The sequence below is a fragment of the Ammospiza nelsoni genome, chromosome 18 (genome assembly GCF_027579445.1).
Source record: "Ammospiza nelsoni isolate bAmmNel1 chromosome 18, bAmmNel1.pri, whole genome shotgun sequence".
Lineage (NCBI taxonomy): Eukaryota > Metazoa > Chordata > Aves > Passeriformes > Passerellidae > Ammospiza > Ammospiza nelsoni.
Window position 1 is genome coordinate 7,495,032 of NC_080650.1, and position 15,392 is coordinate 7,510,423.

General features: G+C 43.6%; 1 protein-coding gene across 2 annotated transcripts in view; it reads left to right on the plus strand.

Annotated features, from left to right (window-relative positions):
* Window positions 1-11,278, plus strand: part of GNB1L (G protein subunit beta 1 like) — a 47,535-nt gene extending 36,257 nt beyond the window's left edge. For both annotated transcript variants that reach the window (XM_059485173.1, XM_059485174.1), the window contains exons 6-7: window positions 1,421-1,636; window positions 6,273-11,278. In XM_059485173.1, the coding sequence (XP_059341156.1) occupies window positions 1,421-1,636; window positions 6,273-6,539 (483 nt within the window). In that variant the 3' untranslated portion in view covers window positions 6,540-11,278. The remainder of the gene's footprint in view (window positions 1-1,420; window positions 1,637-6,272) is intronic.
* Window positions 11,279-15,392: the final 4,114 nt, after the last annotated feature.

The following is a 15,392-nucleotide window of genomic DNA, read 5'->3' on the forward strand; positions in this document are numbered from 1 at the left end:
TCCAAGATCCCAGGTGTGGACAGACCCGTTCAGAAGGGAGATATAGGGGATTTCCTAAATTTACAAGGATTTCCCCTTGGTTTCCTTCTTTTAAGGAACAATGTTGTTCCCTGCTCATTGAGCTCTATTCTTCAAACACTTTTCTAGGCTGAGTAAGGCCCAGGAAGCACATGAGGCTGGTTCTCAGAAGTTGTGTTACTCAGGCCACCCATCTCTTGTTAGTTTAACTTTCCCCAGAGCACAGAATAACCAGTGGGAGAACAGTCTGCACCATTGTAGAGGCAGTGAGCTTTTGGCCACTACAGGTTTGTATCACTGACAGCCAGTGAGTTTGACCTCATTCAATAATGTGATACTGGTAAAAATTAATTCTTAATGCCCTTTATCTTAATTGAATACTGAGCAAACAAATCCTGTAGGAGCAGACAATGTTTGGAAATATCTGAATATCCTGCTGGATACATTTCTTAGATGTGCCTACATGAGGTGGTAATAATCCCAATGTCTATTCTGATATTTCTTCTCCTATTAAAGAAACAACTGGCATTAACAGATTGTTGTTTTAGTTGCTTTCCATTGGGGATTTGCATCTTCACTCTCATACAGGTACTGCTTACAGATCATTAGTCTTTGGGCTGGAGCAATGATGAATATTTTTCTTAAGTGTGACATGTAATCCAGTAATGTTCCCTTCTTTGAGTTATTTCAGAGGCTTAAATAAATTAGGTGTCTGCCCAGGGTGCCCTGCCCTTTGGCCTGTGACATCATTAATCAAAATAGCTTTCAGTTGGTTACAGTGGGACTCGGGCGCCATTAACCCCTTGGTGACTGACCCAGCGGTTCCTGCTGGGGGGTTCAGTGTTTGCCCTCAAGCACTGTGGGGTGTTTGGGCAGGCAATCCCTCTGGGCAGCCCTGCACTGGCAGTGTGGAACTGGGATCCCTGGGCATGGCACTTCTCAATGCCCACACAGGCTTGTATTGCTTGGGACTACTCAGCTGCTCTGTGGAACTTTTTCTATGAAGTGCAAACAAAGTTCAGACCTTGAAGTAAAGCTCCTGAAAATTTCAGTCAGGCTCTTTTCAGTTGTTATAGAGGGCAATAATTTGGATTTTCAGAGAGAAATTTTCTCCCCCTATATGTATATATATGTATATGTATGTTAAATATGTATAATATCTATAACATTTAGAATTTGATATGTAGATATAAAACATGTAAGTGCATATTACCTAGTAATGCTTTCTGTAAATGGATGGAATATCAAAATTTTATATTCAGATATCTAAACTTCTTTTCACTTCTACATCAGTCAGCATTTTAATTTATTCTCTTGGTGCTTGGACTAAAACCTACACAGGGATGGTAACTTCCTTAACAGACTGTTTACTTCTCAAACAATTTTATTTTTCCTTAATCAGCCCAGCTGTGGTTCACAACCTATGCTTCTGGCTGGCTATGAAGATGGATCAGTTGTCCTCTGGAATGTGTCAATGGGAAAAGCGTTGAGCCGACTCCTTTGCCACCAGGAGCCAGTGATGAGCCTTGACTTTGACTCGGAGAAGGCCAAGGGGATCTCAGGCTCATCTGAAAAGGTGCTTAGCATCTGGAGCCTCAATGAGCAACAGAACCTCCAGGTCAGGATCACTGGCCCTCTAGTGTCATTTATCCCACTTTGCACTAACAGTTTGATAGACTAAAAAAATATTTAGTCATGAAGAGGAGTTGTTGCAGATCTCTAGCTAATTAATCACAGACTGGTTAGAATGTCTGTGCTATGTGACCAGACTTAGCAAAAGATGGTGAGGATTTAAAAAAAAGGAAAAAACTCTCTCTCACATGTTTCTGGTTTTACCAAAGTTGCAACAGTCACACAGGCCCAGCATTACTCAAGCCATTGCCTCTGTATCTTCATTTATCACATTGGTAGTATCCAGCTCTCGTAATGTCCTAAACATTATAAATGAGTTATAAAAATGAGAAACAAAGGATTGCTTTTCCAAAGGTTCTGCTTGAATGGCTATAATGAGCTTTCCACTGTGGGAAAGACAGAAGTATTCCATTAAATACTTCTCAACCAGAAGAGTAGGAGTAGCCCAGCTAGCACCAAGAGGGCATGAGGTTTAGGCACCCAGCTTTGTTTGGCACCTACAGGGCCCAGCCAGAGACACAAAATCAGGCAGTTGGCTGCCCCAGTTCATGTCTGAGCTGTAGCACTGTGAATGGCTGGGTTAGAAGGAGGTTGTGTAATCCCCAGCTCAGGCTGTGCTAGGGAATGGCCATAAATACTGCTTTCATCTAGACAACTTTAGCAAGTGTTCCAACAGTGCCAAGGCATTAAGCACGATCTGGAAGTGTAGGTGTGGAAATAAAGTGCAAAAAGGCTCATGAAAATTAAAACGGCCCATGCACAGCTTCTCCACTGCTGGGTGCTTTGACCTTTTAAAAAGTGGCAGCTGTCCCATGAACAATGGAGAGGGCCTGAATCAGCCCGTGTGCCCATGTCATCCTGGAGAAGAATCTCCTGGATGCACCAGTTCAAGGGAGAACAATAATTGCTGTTCCACCTTGCAGCTTTTATGGAGTTTTGTTTAAGTAGTACAGCCAGTCGATGCTGTTTTCTGAATGGTGCTAAGGAAGAAAAGCACAGGCTGGGGCATCCTGTGCTAACTCATCACCTGGGGGGCACTAAAGGTGTGGAATCTGTGAGGCATCACCACAGCACCTGCATTTCTGGGGTGACAGTGCAAACACATCCAATCCCAGTGAAGTCTGGAGGACATGGCAGTCACTGAGGAGGCAGCTGAACCTTAATACACAATACAACACAACATGAAAGAGGCACTCTGCACTCTGATTGAGTAGTGAAGGTGTCTGATACACAACTGTCTTGGTTTGGGTTTGCTGTTTTTTGGTCCTGTTTGCCCTGCCCTTGCCCAGCCTCCACCTCTGCACCAGGTGTCCTTAACTCAGACAAGAGGAGGGAAGGGGAGGGAAGGTGAGCAATCCCAGTAAGAAACGTGGTACTGAGACTCATTCTCTAAGGTAAAGGTGACAGAAATCTTACATCATGATAGGCTTCTTAAATTTTCAAATACTCTGGTGGTGGAGAGAAAGCTGTCCTTTCATATTAATTATAGCAAAACTTTTTTTCCTAAAATAAAAGAAAATACTGTTCTTTACAGCACATTTCACTTAGGAGTTAATAGTATGCAGGGCTACAGGTACAACTCACAGGAGAAACAGTTGTTCACCTGAAATATTGCAAGTATTGTTTTTCACAAGGTATTCCCATTCCCAGGGGATGTAAGATTAGCTACACCTTCAGCACCTCACACTGAGAGATAGGAGATGCCTCAGAAGAAATTTAAAATCCAAGTATTATAAGCTACAAGCAATGTTCCTGTGCTTCATGGGAGGATGAACGCCCTAAAAAAATGCATCTTTCATATGAGCACTAGAGATTGTCAAAGACATAGATTAAGTTTTTTTCCACTATTGCATTAATAATATAAACCAGATGGGGATTTTTTTTCCCTGACATTCCAGGTACCTGAGGTAATGGTAGATGTTGGAAAGCCACTCAGTGGCACATTATTTTTATTCTAAAAGGTTTTAATAAGTAACTGTGGTGCACAGATATCTGCCGTTGGAGAGGGAATGATGCAATGATGGTACTGAGCTCTGTTTTAAGTGGCAGAGTTCCAGTGTGGCAATGAATAGATGATGAAGGGAACTGCAGAGTTTATTGCTATGAGGAAAGTTTGTATTGTCTCCTACAGGAAAGTTGCTGAATTCATCACTGTCAGCAAATGATAGGATTGGTTACGAGCCTTCTGATTTGGATGAGATAGTGTAATTATGTGACGATGTTTGTGGTAGAATGTAGGAGGTAAACAGCTTCTGCAGGTGAATAAACAAAGCAGGACTAAGAAATCTGATAACCACAGAATCTTCTATATGACAAGAGAAAAAGTCCTGTAAGCTGTACTGTAAGTTTTGTTGGTTTGGTTGCTGAGGCTTTTCCCCCAAATGCTGAAACTTAGTCTGCTGCTATTTTGGTTATTTTCCTAATAAGCAGAGGGCTTAAAGACAGGCTTTGGCTGTAGATGCAAGTGTCCTTGATTGTGACTGGCTGAAAGCAGCTCACCTGTTTTTACCTCTTTGTTTTCTTAATTACAAGCTGGTTTTCTGGTTAGGAAATTGTGTTGGTATTGGACTGGTGTAGTTAGTGACTTAGTGTAGCAGGTCCTGGGATGGCACAAATCCTGGCAGTAGGATTACACCTGACTGCATATACCTTGAGCAAGTTTTCTCCTTTGTTTTTTCTGTCTCACTCTTGTATTTGCACATCATGCACAAATGCCCACTGTTCCCTCATGTTCCATAGCCAACAGGCATCCCCATGACAGGCTTCCTTTTCAAGTTGGAGCTTGCTGAGGACATGCCATTTCTCCAGCTGCCCTGATTGTGCTGTATGGATCTTGCCCACATGATTGACATTAATGATGGGAGCACCACGCCTGGCATTGGTTACAGCCATCAGCCAATAGTCTAATGGGGAGTAAGAGCCATCCTCCATGTGCCAGGCTGGTGATGTAAGGAATAAATCTTTCCCTTGCCAGGACATTTACACCAACAAAAATTCCACTGAGGCCATGCTGCATTAGGCCTACCCTGGGGAGTTTGGAGCACATGGACTAACAAAAAGCACAGCCCCACCAAGAGGCCCCCATACAGCCTGCTATTTCTCATTAGGCTTGAGCAGAACTTGCTGTCCTCTGCTCTGAATTCGCTGCAGACACATTCTTCAGGTCGTCTTTGAAAAAGGAATGTACAGAGCATGTTAAAAGCATGTCAAGTTTCATTCAGCCTTTTGTCTTACTGAAATGCACAGCTCTTGCTATTTGAGTAGGTAGCTGGGTACTTCTTATATAGTTGAAAAATAATTGCTTATGGCTTTGTGCCTGTAAGGTTCCAAGATGTGTTCAGCTGCATCTGAAACCAACTCTAACCAACATTTCTGGAGTTTTCCACGTCCAGTATAAAGGTTAAAATTATCTGCAATAATATGTCTTTATAACCCTGTACTAGGTATGCATCATGGAATGTTCTTCAAGGAGGAAACCTCCTCAGGTGTGATGTACTTGCCAGTCCCTTCCTGCCTCAGACAAACAGTAAACACCACACAGTGAAATAAACAGGCACAGGACGATATTGAGCTTTGGTACAGGATAGCTACAGACTCAGGCTTAAGGAGAGTGGCATTAACGTGTTGTTTCCAATGGTAGTTATAAATAACAGCAGTTCAGGGCCAGCTTTTTAAGCTAAAGGTGTTTTTGCCATTTTGACAGAAGTTGAGCTGTTCCAGTACACACACACACTCTCTTGTGTGCATATTTCACAGCTGTTTCAGAGCAGATTGCTCACTCAGACAAGTTACTTGAGGTGAGAACAGCAAAGGTTACTTTGAGCTTTGTGCCTCAAGAAACTCGTGTCAGTGAAGCAAAAGCTTTTCTTTCCAGGGGCTAAGTCCTGTGCAGCCCCAGTGCCTTCTGAAGGAAGCCAAGTGCCTCCCAATTGAATTGTGCCCCTCTGTGCCCCAGTAGTCTCCAAACAGTAACAAAAGGCTTCCAAGACTGAAATCAATAACTTGGCCATAATCCTCTCCTTGGATTTTGTGTAAATAGAAGTCTCTTGGGAAGGAGTACTAGAAATACAGATTTCCTGACACTGTAACCCAATTCCTGGAAGCATTCCTTTCTCAAGACTGAGGTAAATGCTACAACAGCTTATGGGGGGTTTTGTGAGGGGCCACAGTAGTAGAAATGAGTAGCAGGTTGCTTAAGCATCAGCTCAGAAGGCTCTCAGCCTGGGAATTCTGCAAAAAGCAGGGAAAATATATGGCCTTAGCTCTGAACATTGGAGCTCATACAAGAATAGCTGGAAGGGCAAAGCTGTACTCAAAATCTCAATTCAGAGCTTCACTTGTGACAGAATATATATAGCTTTAAATGCAAAATAAACTAAAAGCATACAAGAGTTTGGTTTATTTTATGAAAATTGCTGTGGAAATGGGAGGCTCACGTTAAGGTGTTTTCTGTCTCTGTCTATTGTTGGTCTCACCAAGCACCATCCACCACATGTGAAAAGCTCCACGCTCCCTGTGTGACACTGGTGTGTTGGGTGGCCACAACACCTGCTGAAGTACTGAAAGATTCTTTTTTCTTCTGTTTTGAACAACTTGAGCTCATTTGTAACTTTTTCCCAAAGGTTTACAAAACACACGAACTCATCAACGCCGGCATATCTGATATCACCATCCGGCCAGACAAGAAGATTTTGGCAACAGCAGGGTGGGACCATCGCATCAGGATCTTTGGGTGGAAGAAGCTGAAGCCCTTGGCAGTGCTGGACTATCACACAGCAACCGCCCACTGCGTGTCCTTCTCTGAGCACAGCAGCCCCCAGGACAGGCTGCTGGCAGCCGGCTCCAGAGATCAGCGCATCAGCGTCTGGTCCATCTATGCCCAGACATGACACATCCTGCACTGCCATGCACTAGGGAAACACGACTGCTGAAGCAACTCCAGCACTGTAATTCAAACATGCCTGTGGGGAAGTGGTAGAATCTGTCTCCAGGCTGAAGTGAGAGTCCTAGGTTAATTCTTATGCTGCTTGTTTAAGCTATAAAATTTTTCTTCCATAGAAGAAAGTGGATTTTTAAAATTCATAACAAGCAGAACAAGGCCAGTCACAAAGACCAAAGTTGCTTTGGGTTCTGCTACAGGTTTTGCAACACCTTTCCTTTGGCAGGTTGCTGACATAACTTGTGCCAATATCTTTTGTAAAAATGGACTAGAATCCCTCAAACTGCAGTGGGGGCAGAATATGTCTGTTTGTAAGTCATTTATGTATCCAAGAATCTGAATCGGTGTAAAACATCACTCTTCCTTGGAAATTTATACCCATTAAACCACCTCCAGTGGTTTCTCATTGTCAGTTACTTTTTCTTCCCCCAAACTGAAAGGCTATCAGAACACCCTTGATTTGTTCACACTTCTGTCAGTTTCTAACTTAAACCAACAGCCAGGAATGTGACTAGGGATGGCCTTCGGCATTTATGAATTTCATTATGTCTCCTGTCACCTCAAGCCTCACAATTAATCACAAGAAAGAAAGGAAAAAAATCTTCCCCAACATTGCACTGCAAAGCTGTGTAAAGCCTTTTACAGAGCCAGTGCTAAATCCTTTCCATAGACTGATGAGCTGAAGGATTTAAACTCGACAATCCAATTAGCGCCCTGCTCCTTGGAGAGTCAGGGCTGAGTTTCAGCGTGGAAAGTGGGGGATTCAGCTGCACAGCTCCCATGAACATGTAGGGGAATCACATGGGTAAATCCTTACCCACACAGTGCAAATGGTTCCATTAACTTGTCATCTCTACAGTCATGGAAACTGAAATTCATTCATGAAAGTTTTGTTGTTTGCCTCACAAAGCAGCATTTGCATTCCTGTAAAGCGTATTAGACACACACCAGTGTGCTGAGAGCCAGGCTACTGCTGGATTCTGTCACAAAGCTGCAGTGACAACTGTGTCCAGGCTGTACACTGTCGATACTTGATTGGAAATAGAGAGGTGGAAATCAAAGAAAAAGTGACCAAAAGTGAACAGCAACATCAAAGACTTTGAAAATTATTTCAGGAAAAACACACATGCAAATTAAGGTTTGGGTCTGTTATCCAGCTGTGCCTTGCAGACAGAGAATATTGCTGGACTGAAGGCCTTAAGCACCCAGCCTGATGTTCTTTACATTAAAACACAGAACCAGGATACTGTTAGCAGGCTTTTCTAAGTAAAATGTGGCCTTACACATTTTAGAGTGTGGTGACACTTTAAATAATGCATTTCTTTGATTATTTCTTTACTATTCAGTAGCTGCATGGAGGATCACATTGCAGTTGACAGTTAAAGCCTAATTTTGAGTGATCCCGAGTCAAGGGGAGGTGATGGTGTTCATTACAGCTACCAGACAGAGTTGCACTTCTCCACCATCATCCACCTCCCACACAGAAGAGGAGCTGCCCCCACTGCACAAGCAGCTCCAGCCTCAGCCTTGTGGAACGAGATGCAGTCACCCTCCACAAACCTGCTGCTGGAAGAAACCTTCTCTTTTGCTTTTTCCCCTTTCTCAAAGGAGGTCAGAATTGACACAAAGAAACAATGCAATAAACAAATGGAGAATGTGTTGCTGCATGTGGTTTGGGGGCCTGTCCAGGGAGTGTGCACAGAGATTTCCTTTTGCCTGTGCTGTGTGGTACGACACACATGGCCCAGAGGGTGCCAGCATTCCTCCTCCATGGCAGCAAAAGCAGCCTGCACTGCTGGGCACTTTCCACAGAAGTGAGCTGTCGGTTTAATGCTCATCCAGCAGGGAAAGAAATCCAGGGCCCACCCATCTTGGGCAAATGCTTGGTATAAGAAACAATTTTTGATGCAAATATTCTGGCATTGGCACGGTGGCACCCCTCTGGAAAGAAGGATTCATACCCCTTGCCTTACTGAGAGCATTATTAGATCAGAGGCTGAAAGTTAGGAGTTATTGAGTATATTTTCTCTGAAAATTGCCCTTTACTGTCAACATCTGTATCTAAAGTAATTAGGGAGACCAATAATTACTTTAGTTTTAGATTTGCAAGTATCTTTTGGAAGATACTTTAAAGATTACTGGGTGCTTTAAATTACTGCCTTTTGCTGAGAGTTAAATATTTATGTTTGTCTGATTAGGTAGATTTAAAAACAAACTTAGTCATGCAAGTACAAATTGAAAATGAGGACATGAACTGCATCTCAGACACACAAGTGAGAATTTTATCAGCTTCAGGAGGAAGGACACAGGTTGCAGGGCTGCTTGCAGGAACAGACCCATCCTTTACTTCCCATTACCAAGGCACTGTCCATGTCATGCCTTTTCACAATACAATTAATTCACTAACACTTTATATCACTACTGATTTTATCTAAACACCCAGAAAACAGATTTTTCTTTCACATTATAGTTTCCTTGAAATGAGCAACCAGACTACACTGATTTGATTTAGAGTTGAGCCTAAATGCCATAGTTTGTGAATTACAGTCTTCTAACAGTTTATTTGCCTAAGGAATTAACCTGGACTTCCCCAAAGAAGAATGGTTTCCAACAGGAAAGACAGTATGTGTCAATATAGGCTGTAAAACACAATTGTCTGATAATAACTATAACTGTAAAATACAGATGTCTGATTGCAGCTAAGAAATTAACTTTTTTTAATTAAAAAAAATTACAAGTGTGCCATGAACATGGTTGGCACTCAAGATTTCCACTGACTTGCTAGCAGAAGGTTGTGAGCAAGGAGCCACCTTAAGGTGCTGGAGTTAGCTCTGAAATCTCACCTGCCAGAAAGGAACAGGGCTAGCCTGTACCTGGCCTGGAGGATTCAGGAGTGAAGGTGATGACAGCTGAATTGTTACTAAAGGCTTCCTCCCAAGAATCACTGTCTTTGGCACCATGAGAGGGAAGAAAGCAACCAGCATTCATAAAGTAATACAAATAAATCCCAAACACCAGCACTTGTGCAGCAATTACATGGAATATTTATCACCACTTGAATGAATGGGATCTCTGACCCTCTTAAGACTATTTGCAAATGAATCCATTTGTTACAACTCCTTTCTCTTATCAGTACATGAGCCATAAAGCACTGCAGTCCTTATGTAGATGAGCAAGGAAAGATGAGATTGTGTTTGCAGTAATGAGTGAAAAAGGAAGTAAGCTGGGGATGTGTAATGAGACAGGTGTTAAATTTAGTCCTTTAGAATGCAATTGCTACAGCAAGCCAAAAAATTACTCTGCAGCTTGACTTGAACTGTTGCAAAGGTTTGAGTTTAAAAGAGCAGATTTTTATAGTTAAGCCAATACTGGCTTCTGGACTGCTTTTCTTTTTAGCATATTTAAGATGCATCTACAAAGCCAACTTGCAAATTAATAAATCTTTCCTTTAATTCAGTCTGCCAAGAACAAAGATAGAATACTGACTACTGCAGGAGCCATGTTAGTGATGTAAACCAAAGGACTGGGGATTAAACGAGGATTACTGAGTGCTAAATCAATGTGTTTCCTTTTCTGGCTGTGTGTCTGTGGTGTGAAAGTGTGGATCATTACATAAAACATGGCACATGACTGCCTGGATTAATGCCAGGCAATGTTACAGCAGCGTTGAGACACAAAGTTTGATGTTTGAGCACGACCATTGTGCTACCAGGAAAGTGACAGCCATGACTAAGGGGAAAGGCAGGGGGGTTCTGCTAATGCACAATATTCTGAAATTCCAGCCTGGGTCTCCTGCTATAGCTTTTTCAAGTAAACTTGGCTGTGTTTGTCTATGTCCTACTCTGCTGGGGCATCCTGGAGGTTTCTTTTATAATGTGAAGGAAGCTATCCAGAATTGAGATCATACTGGAGGAGAGATGGCAATTCATGTAAAGATCTCACAGTATCAAATTAAATGAAAATATAATCTCTGAGTTGGGAAAGTTTTGCTCACCTGATTAGTGCTCTGAACCACAGCTGTACATCCTGTAAGCAGTGCTGTGTACTGCTTTATTCTGACCTCAGAGGAATTTGATTTGCAGTTTGGTTTGTAAGAGGAAAAGAAAGAAGAAGTGAGGGGTTAAATCAAAACAAAGGAGAAACTTGTCCCTCTGAGTTAGGCGAGAGGAAGACTGAAGGTATAGAAGGTATGGAGGGCCTTGGAGCAAACCACCAGCAGTGGCCAGATTGTCCCTGGAAGAGGGACAAGGAAGGCAGCAAGAGTACCTGGTGGAACCATTCAGTGATGGGTCTGGCCTCTCAAACTCATACACCAATTTATCTTTGTCTCAGATTTGCTTTTACTTCCCCAGCATCCTTTTTTAAAGGTGTCAGTACACTAGGAAATCCTGTAGACCACAATCTACACCTCTAAATAAGCTGTGTTCAACCAGAGGAGAGTGGATTTATTTCTGTGCTCTGAAGAGTCATAAAACCAGAAGCTGCAGTGCCACAGGGGATGGCAGTGGAAAGGACTGAGGACCTGAAGCAGCCACGTGTACTGCAGGAGAACCACCCTGCAGTATTAAAAATCTCCTCACAGGAGAGTGACATGGAAGTGAAAAATAAATTAATTCTCATAATTATCTATTACAATTTGAAGTTCTAATTATTTAAAAAAAAAGGGAATAAAAAAGGCTGTTAAATTTACTTGAGATTATTATTGCTGTTTCCTTCTAGCTTTTATTCTCAGTATACATAAACTAGGGCAGCAAAAAACCATTGAAATCCTCAGATGCTTTCTGGACAGCAATGGTCTCTCTTTCCAACCAGTGGCAGGATTGATTGAGCCTGATTATGTGCAGATCAGGAAATGTAGTGAGGATGTTCAGTGCTGAGCCATTACTCTCCTCCATAGCTCTGGCATCTCACACATACAAAAGAACATTTTCCAAGCCCCCATGGCACTGCTTGCTACAAACATGTTCTGACAGGTAAGAGGGCAGTGGGTGTGCTGGGCCTATGGAATAATTTTTAACATGACAGAGAATGTGGCTGTGGCATTTGTCCTGATGGCAATTTTAAAAATTGCTGCTACTCAGTGATTTGTGGATGCATTGTTTGTGTTCATGGAAAAGCATCTAGGCTGCTCTTAACACTTTGAGCAAGTATTGTCTGTTCAAATTTTTTTTCCTCAGATATTTTGATGGCATGCAGACTTGGCATCCTGCTAAATAAAGACATTGAGTCTTTATAGTTTTATCTCTTGAGCCCATCTGGTTTGAAGTAGTTGACAACAAGCAGGAAAGGGAATAGAATGAAAGACTCACTTCATGTTTGCTGAAATAAAAGAAATGTGCAAGGCAGTGCTCAAACAGAACCAGCCTGGGAGAAGGGCTGCCTCTTGCCACCCCTCCTCTGCCCTTTCCAGATGATGGCTTTGCCTGCAGCCCCTCCACTCTCATGCTGGTTCTTGCTGCCCAGGTAGGAGCTCCCACCCAGACAAAGGGCAGCTGAAGCAGCCAGGCCAGAGCACCACAAGAAGGGGAACCATTGCCCCCTGGAACAAGGAACAGTGGGAGCACAAAGCAAGTGGAGTGAAACACAAATGTCCATCATCCAAGCTAAAAACAGTGACAAAAGCAATTGTGCTAACACCTCACACCAAGGGGCCTCTGCAAGTTTTACATGTTGTCTATTCCATTTTTCACTTCTTTTTTGCAATTTAAAAGTCTGACTCCCTGACTCCCTGCACCAGTGCAGTCACTCCTGTGAAGGCAGGCACTGAGCACAGCCAGGGGCACCTGAGGTGTCCTGCCCTGCCCACTGCAGGAACACATTCCCTTTCCCTCTCCATCTCCCAGAGACCACCAAGAGCTGTTCACAGCAGTGCATGAACCCAGGCTGGAGTGGATGTCACAGTCACTCCTTCTCAGTCTCCCTCTCAACTGTCCCCTGGCAGCTCCAGTTGCACTGGGAGCAGGAGATGGAAGCTGCTCTACAGCCTGGCAGGATGGCACAACATGGGGCAGAGAGCCTTGAAAATGTGTAGGGCCTCTTCTACCTATGCTGCTCCATCTCCTGATAGAAATAGGTGCTAAATGAGACTTTTCTGGCTCTTGTTCTTAATACTTTGTTAGTAGTTCAAATTTATAATTTTAACCTAAATAGAATTGAGTGATTTATTGTAATTATTTTGTATAGGCTGCTCTTAATAAACTTTTTTTTTTTTTTTTTTTTAATCTGGAAAAACATTTAATTTCCCATATGGAAAGAACACATTTATCATACTTTACTTGGATATACTTGGCCAACTATTGCACATATATGCAAAACATATGTGACAAATTCAAGGCTGAATTTCATAAAACAGAAATGCTGTGAAATGTGATATAATAAATATATTACACAGACATATGTGGCCAATTTATAAAACTATGGTATCTTTGGTAAATTTATAATAGGTCATTTCTATTAATGGGAGGAATGAGGGTGTGTTTTCTGGCATATGCAACACCCATAATACTTTGCACAGCCCTCCTGAAGGACAGTGGGCCTCTGGAGAGCAGACTTGTACATGTACATACACTGTGTATGTGGGACATGTCTGTGTTTTTCAAAATTAATGTGTGTCTTCAAAACCAGCTCTACCTTTTTGCATTGATTGTGTGTGCACATACTAGGCAGGAAAAAAAAAGTATGAAATACTATTCTTTGATATTTCCAGCCTTTGATACACTATCTAGATTCCCACCAACAACGGGTGTCCCACTGTAACATTTTATGGGCACATGCTGAGCTCATGATAATGGCAGTAACAGAAATCTTTGGGTACAATCACTTTCACCTAGTTTTGTCAAACACCTGTGTAAATTATATATCTTAGTAATCAATTGAATTGGAATAATTAAACGAAGAATAAAAGGCTTATGTTCAGAAAGACGTTGCATCCATACACATGTACATCCTCTACACACGCAGAGTGGGTTCAATAACACCAGCTTAAAGCGACAGCTGAGCCATTGATGGCTGAGTATCCTCAAATTGCCACTCACAGGAGACCGCCCCTTCTTATTTATGCCAGAGTGTTTCAAAGGTGAAATCTTTCCTTTAACCCCCTAATCTACATTTTCCTCTTATCGCGGATTTCCCAGCTCCGGAGGATGAAGCCCCTCTGGTTTTCCGTGCGTGCCGAATCCACCGCGTGCCATGCCCGGCTCTTCCCTCTGGAGGGAGCCGGCTCTTCAGGCAGGGCCGGCCGGGCTGCGCGCAGCATCTTCCTTCCCTTCCTCCTCCTCCGCCGCGGCCACCGGGCAGCGGTACCTGCGGGGACCGTCCGAGGTGCCCCTCGGGACACACCGGGGGTGTCCCTGCTCACACCGGCAGTTCCACACAAACCGCGGGTCAGCCAAAGCACCCGCGGCCTCAACGCGCTGCAGAATTTTGTTTCAATCAGGAAACCGAACAGAAGGCAAAGCACAAAAACCAACACGTGTATGTGCACACAAACGCTCTTCTCCCACCTTCCAGCCCAGCCGTGTTCCACAGGTTCTCGGCAGCTTTCTGAGCTCTTTGGGCAATGATGCTGAAACCTGCTTTGCAGGCACTCCTGTGTGTGCTCTTCCAGCCCTCTCCCGGCAGCAGGGCTCAGCTTCTGCCCCCAGTCCAAACCTGTGGGTGCCTGACTTGTTTCCAGCAGCCACAGGGATCCCTTTACACAGGCGGAACATTATACAACCTGCTTTTCTTACTCCACACAGATCGAGGTACAACTGCTGTTTGGTGAGGGATCCAGCATCACAGGCTGAAATCCACTCACTGGAGAGAAGGAGGAGTGCTGCCAGGAAAGGACAGTGCCCCAGCTGAGGTGGCCCTGACCCATGTAGCCCCACTGGCCATGGCTCTGTGTGGAGATGCACTAGAAGCCTAAAGCTCATGGGAGACCCACACTGTCCCCAGCAGCCTGCTGCACACAGAGCAGCTTTCTATACCTGCTACAATCCTCGGGTTATTCTCCACCCTGCCAGCCACTGTTACACACACTGCAGCAGGAAGCCAAAGCAGCTGCTTCCCTGGCCATGGGTACATGTGCCTGATATTGACTGAAGAGATGCCAACAGCCCAGGATGCTGAGAGGCAGCTGCTGGGGACTGCCTGCACAATTCTTGCCTGAGAGTTATAGGGTCTCCCTGAAGAGAAGGAAAGACTGAAGAGAACATCTATGAAATGTGTAAAGAGTGTGCATGAATACTGCAAACACACAGGAGTCTCATCCTGATGTTCCTATCCTACATTGAATTTAATCAATTTCACTAGCAAGGACAGAATAAAATCAACTGCAAAAAGCCATTTCTGAAAGCTGGAGCTATCCCCAGTGTTTGGGTTAAATGATTAAGCAAAGGCCACCCTTGTTCCACCTGCGTGGAAAAATGAACTAATCCTGGGTTTATCCACTGAGCTGAGTGATGTGGTTTGCAGACCTCAGAAGCAATCACTGAACTCAGCCTGCACCTCTTGAAAATGAGCTAGATGGCTAATTTGTTCTCTAACCCTATTTGGAAAATACAAAGGATGCTTGTAACCTCCACACTTGGGCCTGTTTCACAGCAGCTTTTACAGACCCTTCATCTGTAAGTGCTTTGTGTGACCTGAGGCACCCACAAGTGGAAGTTTTGCCTGGAAATGTGGCTGCCTTCTGTGTGTGCCATGGCCCTTGGTGACAGCGTGGGCTCAGTGAAGTTTAACCAGACACGAAACCACATCATACAAAGTCATTCCCCAAATCAATCTGCAATACACAGACAGACAATGCATGGCCTATACA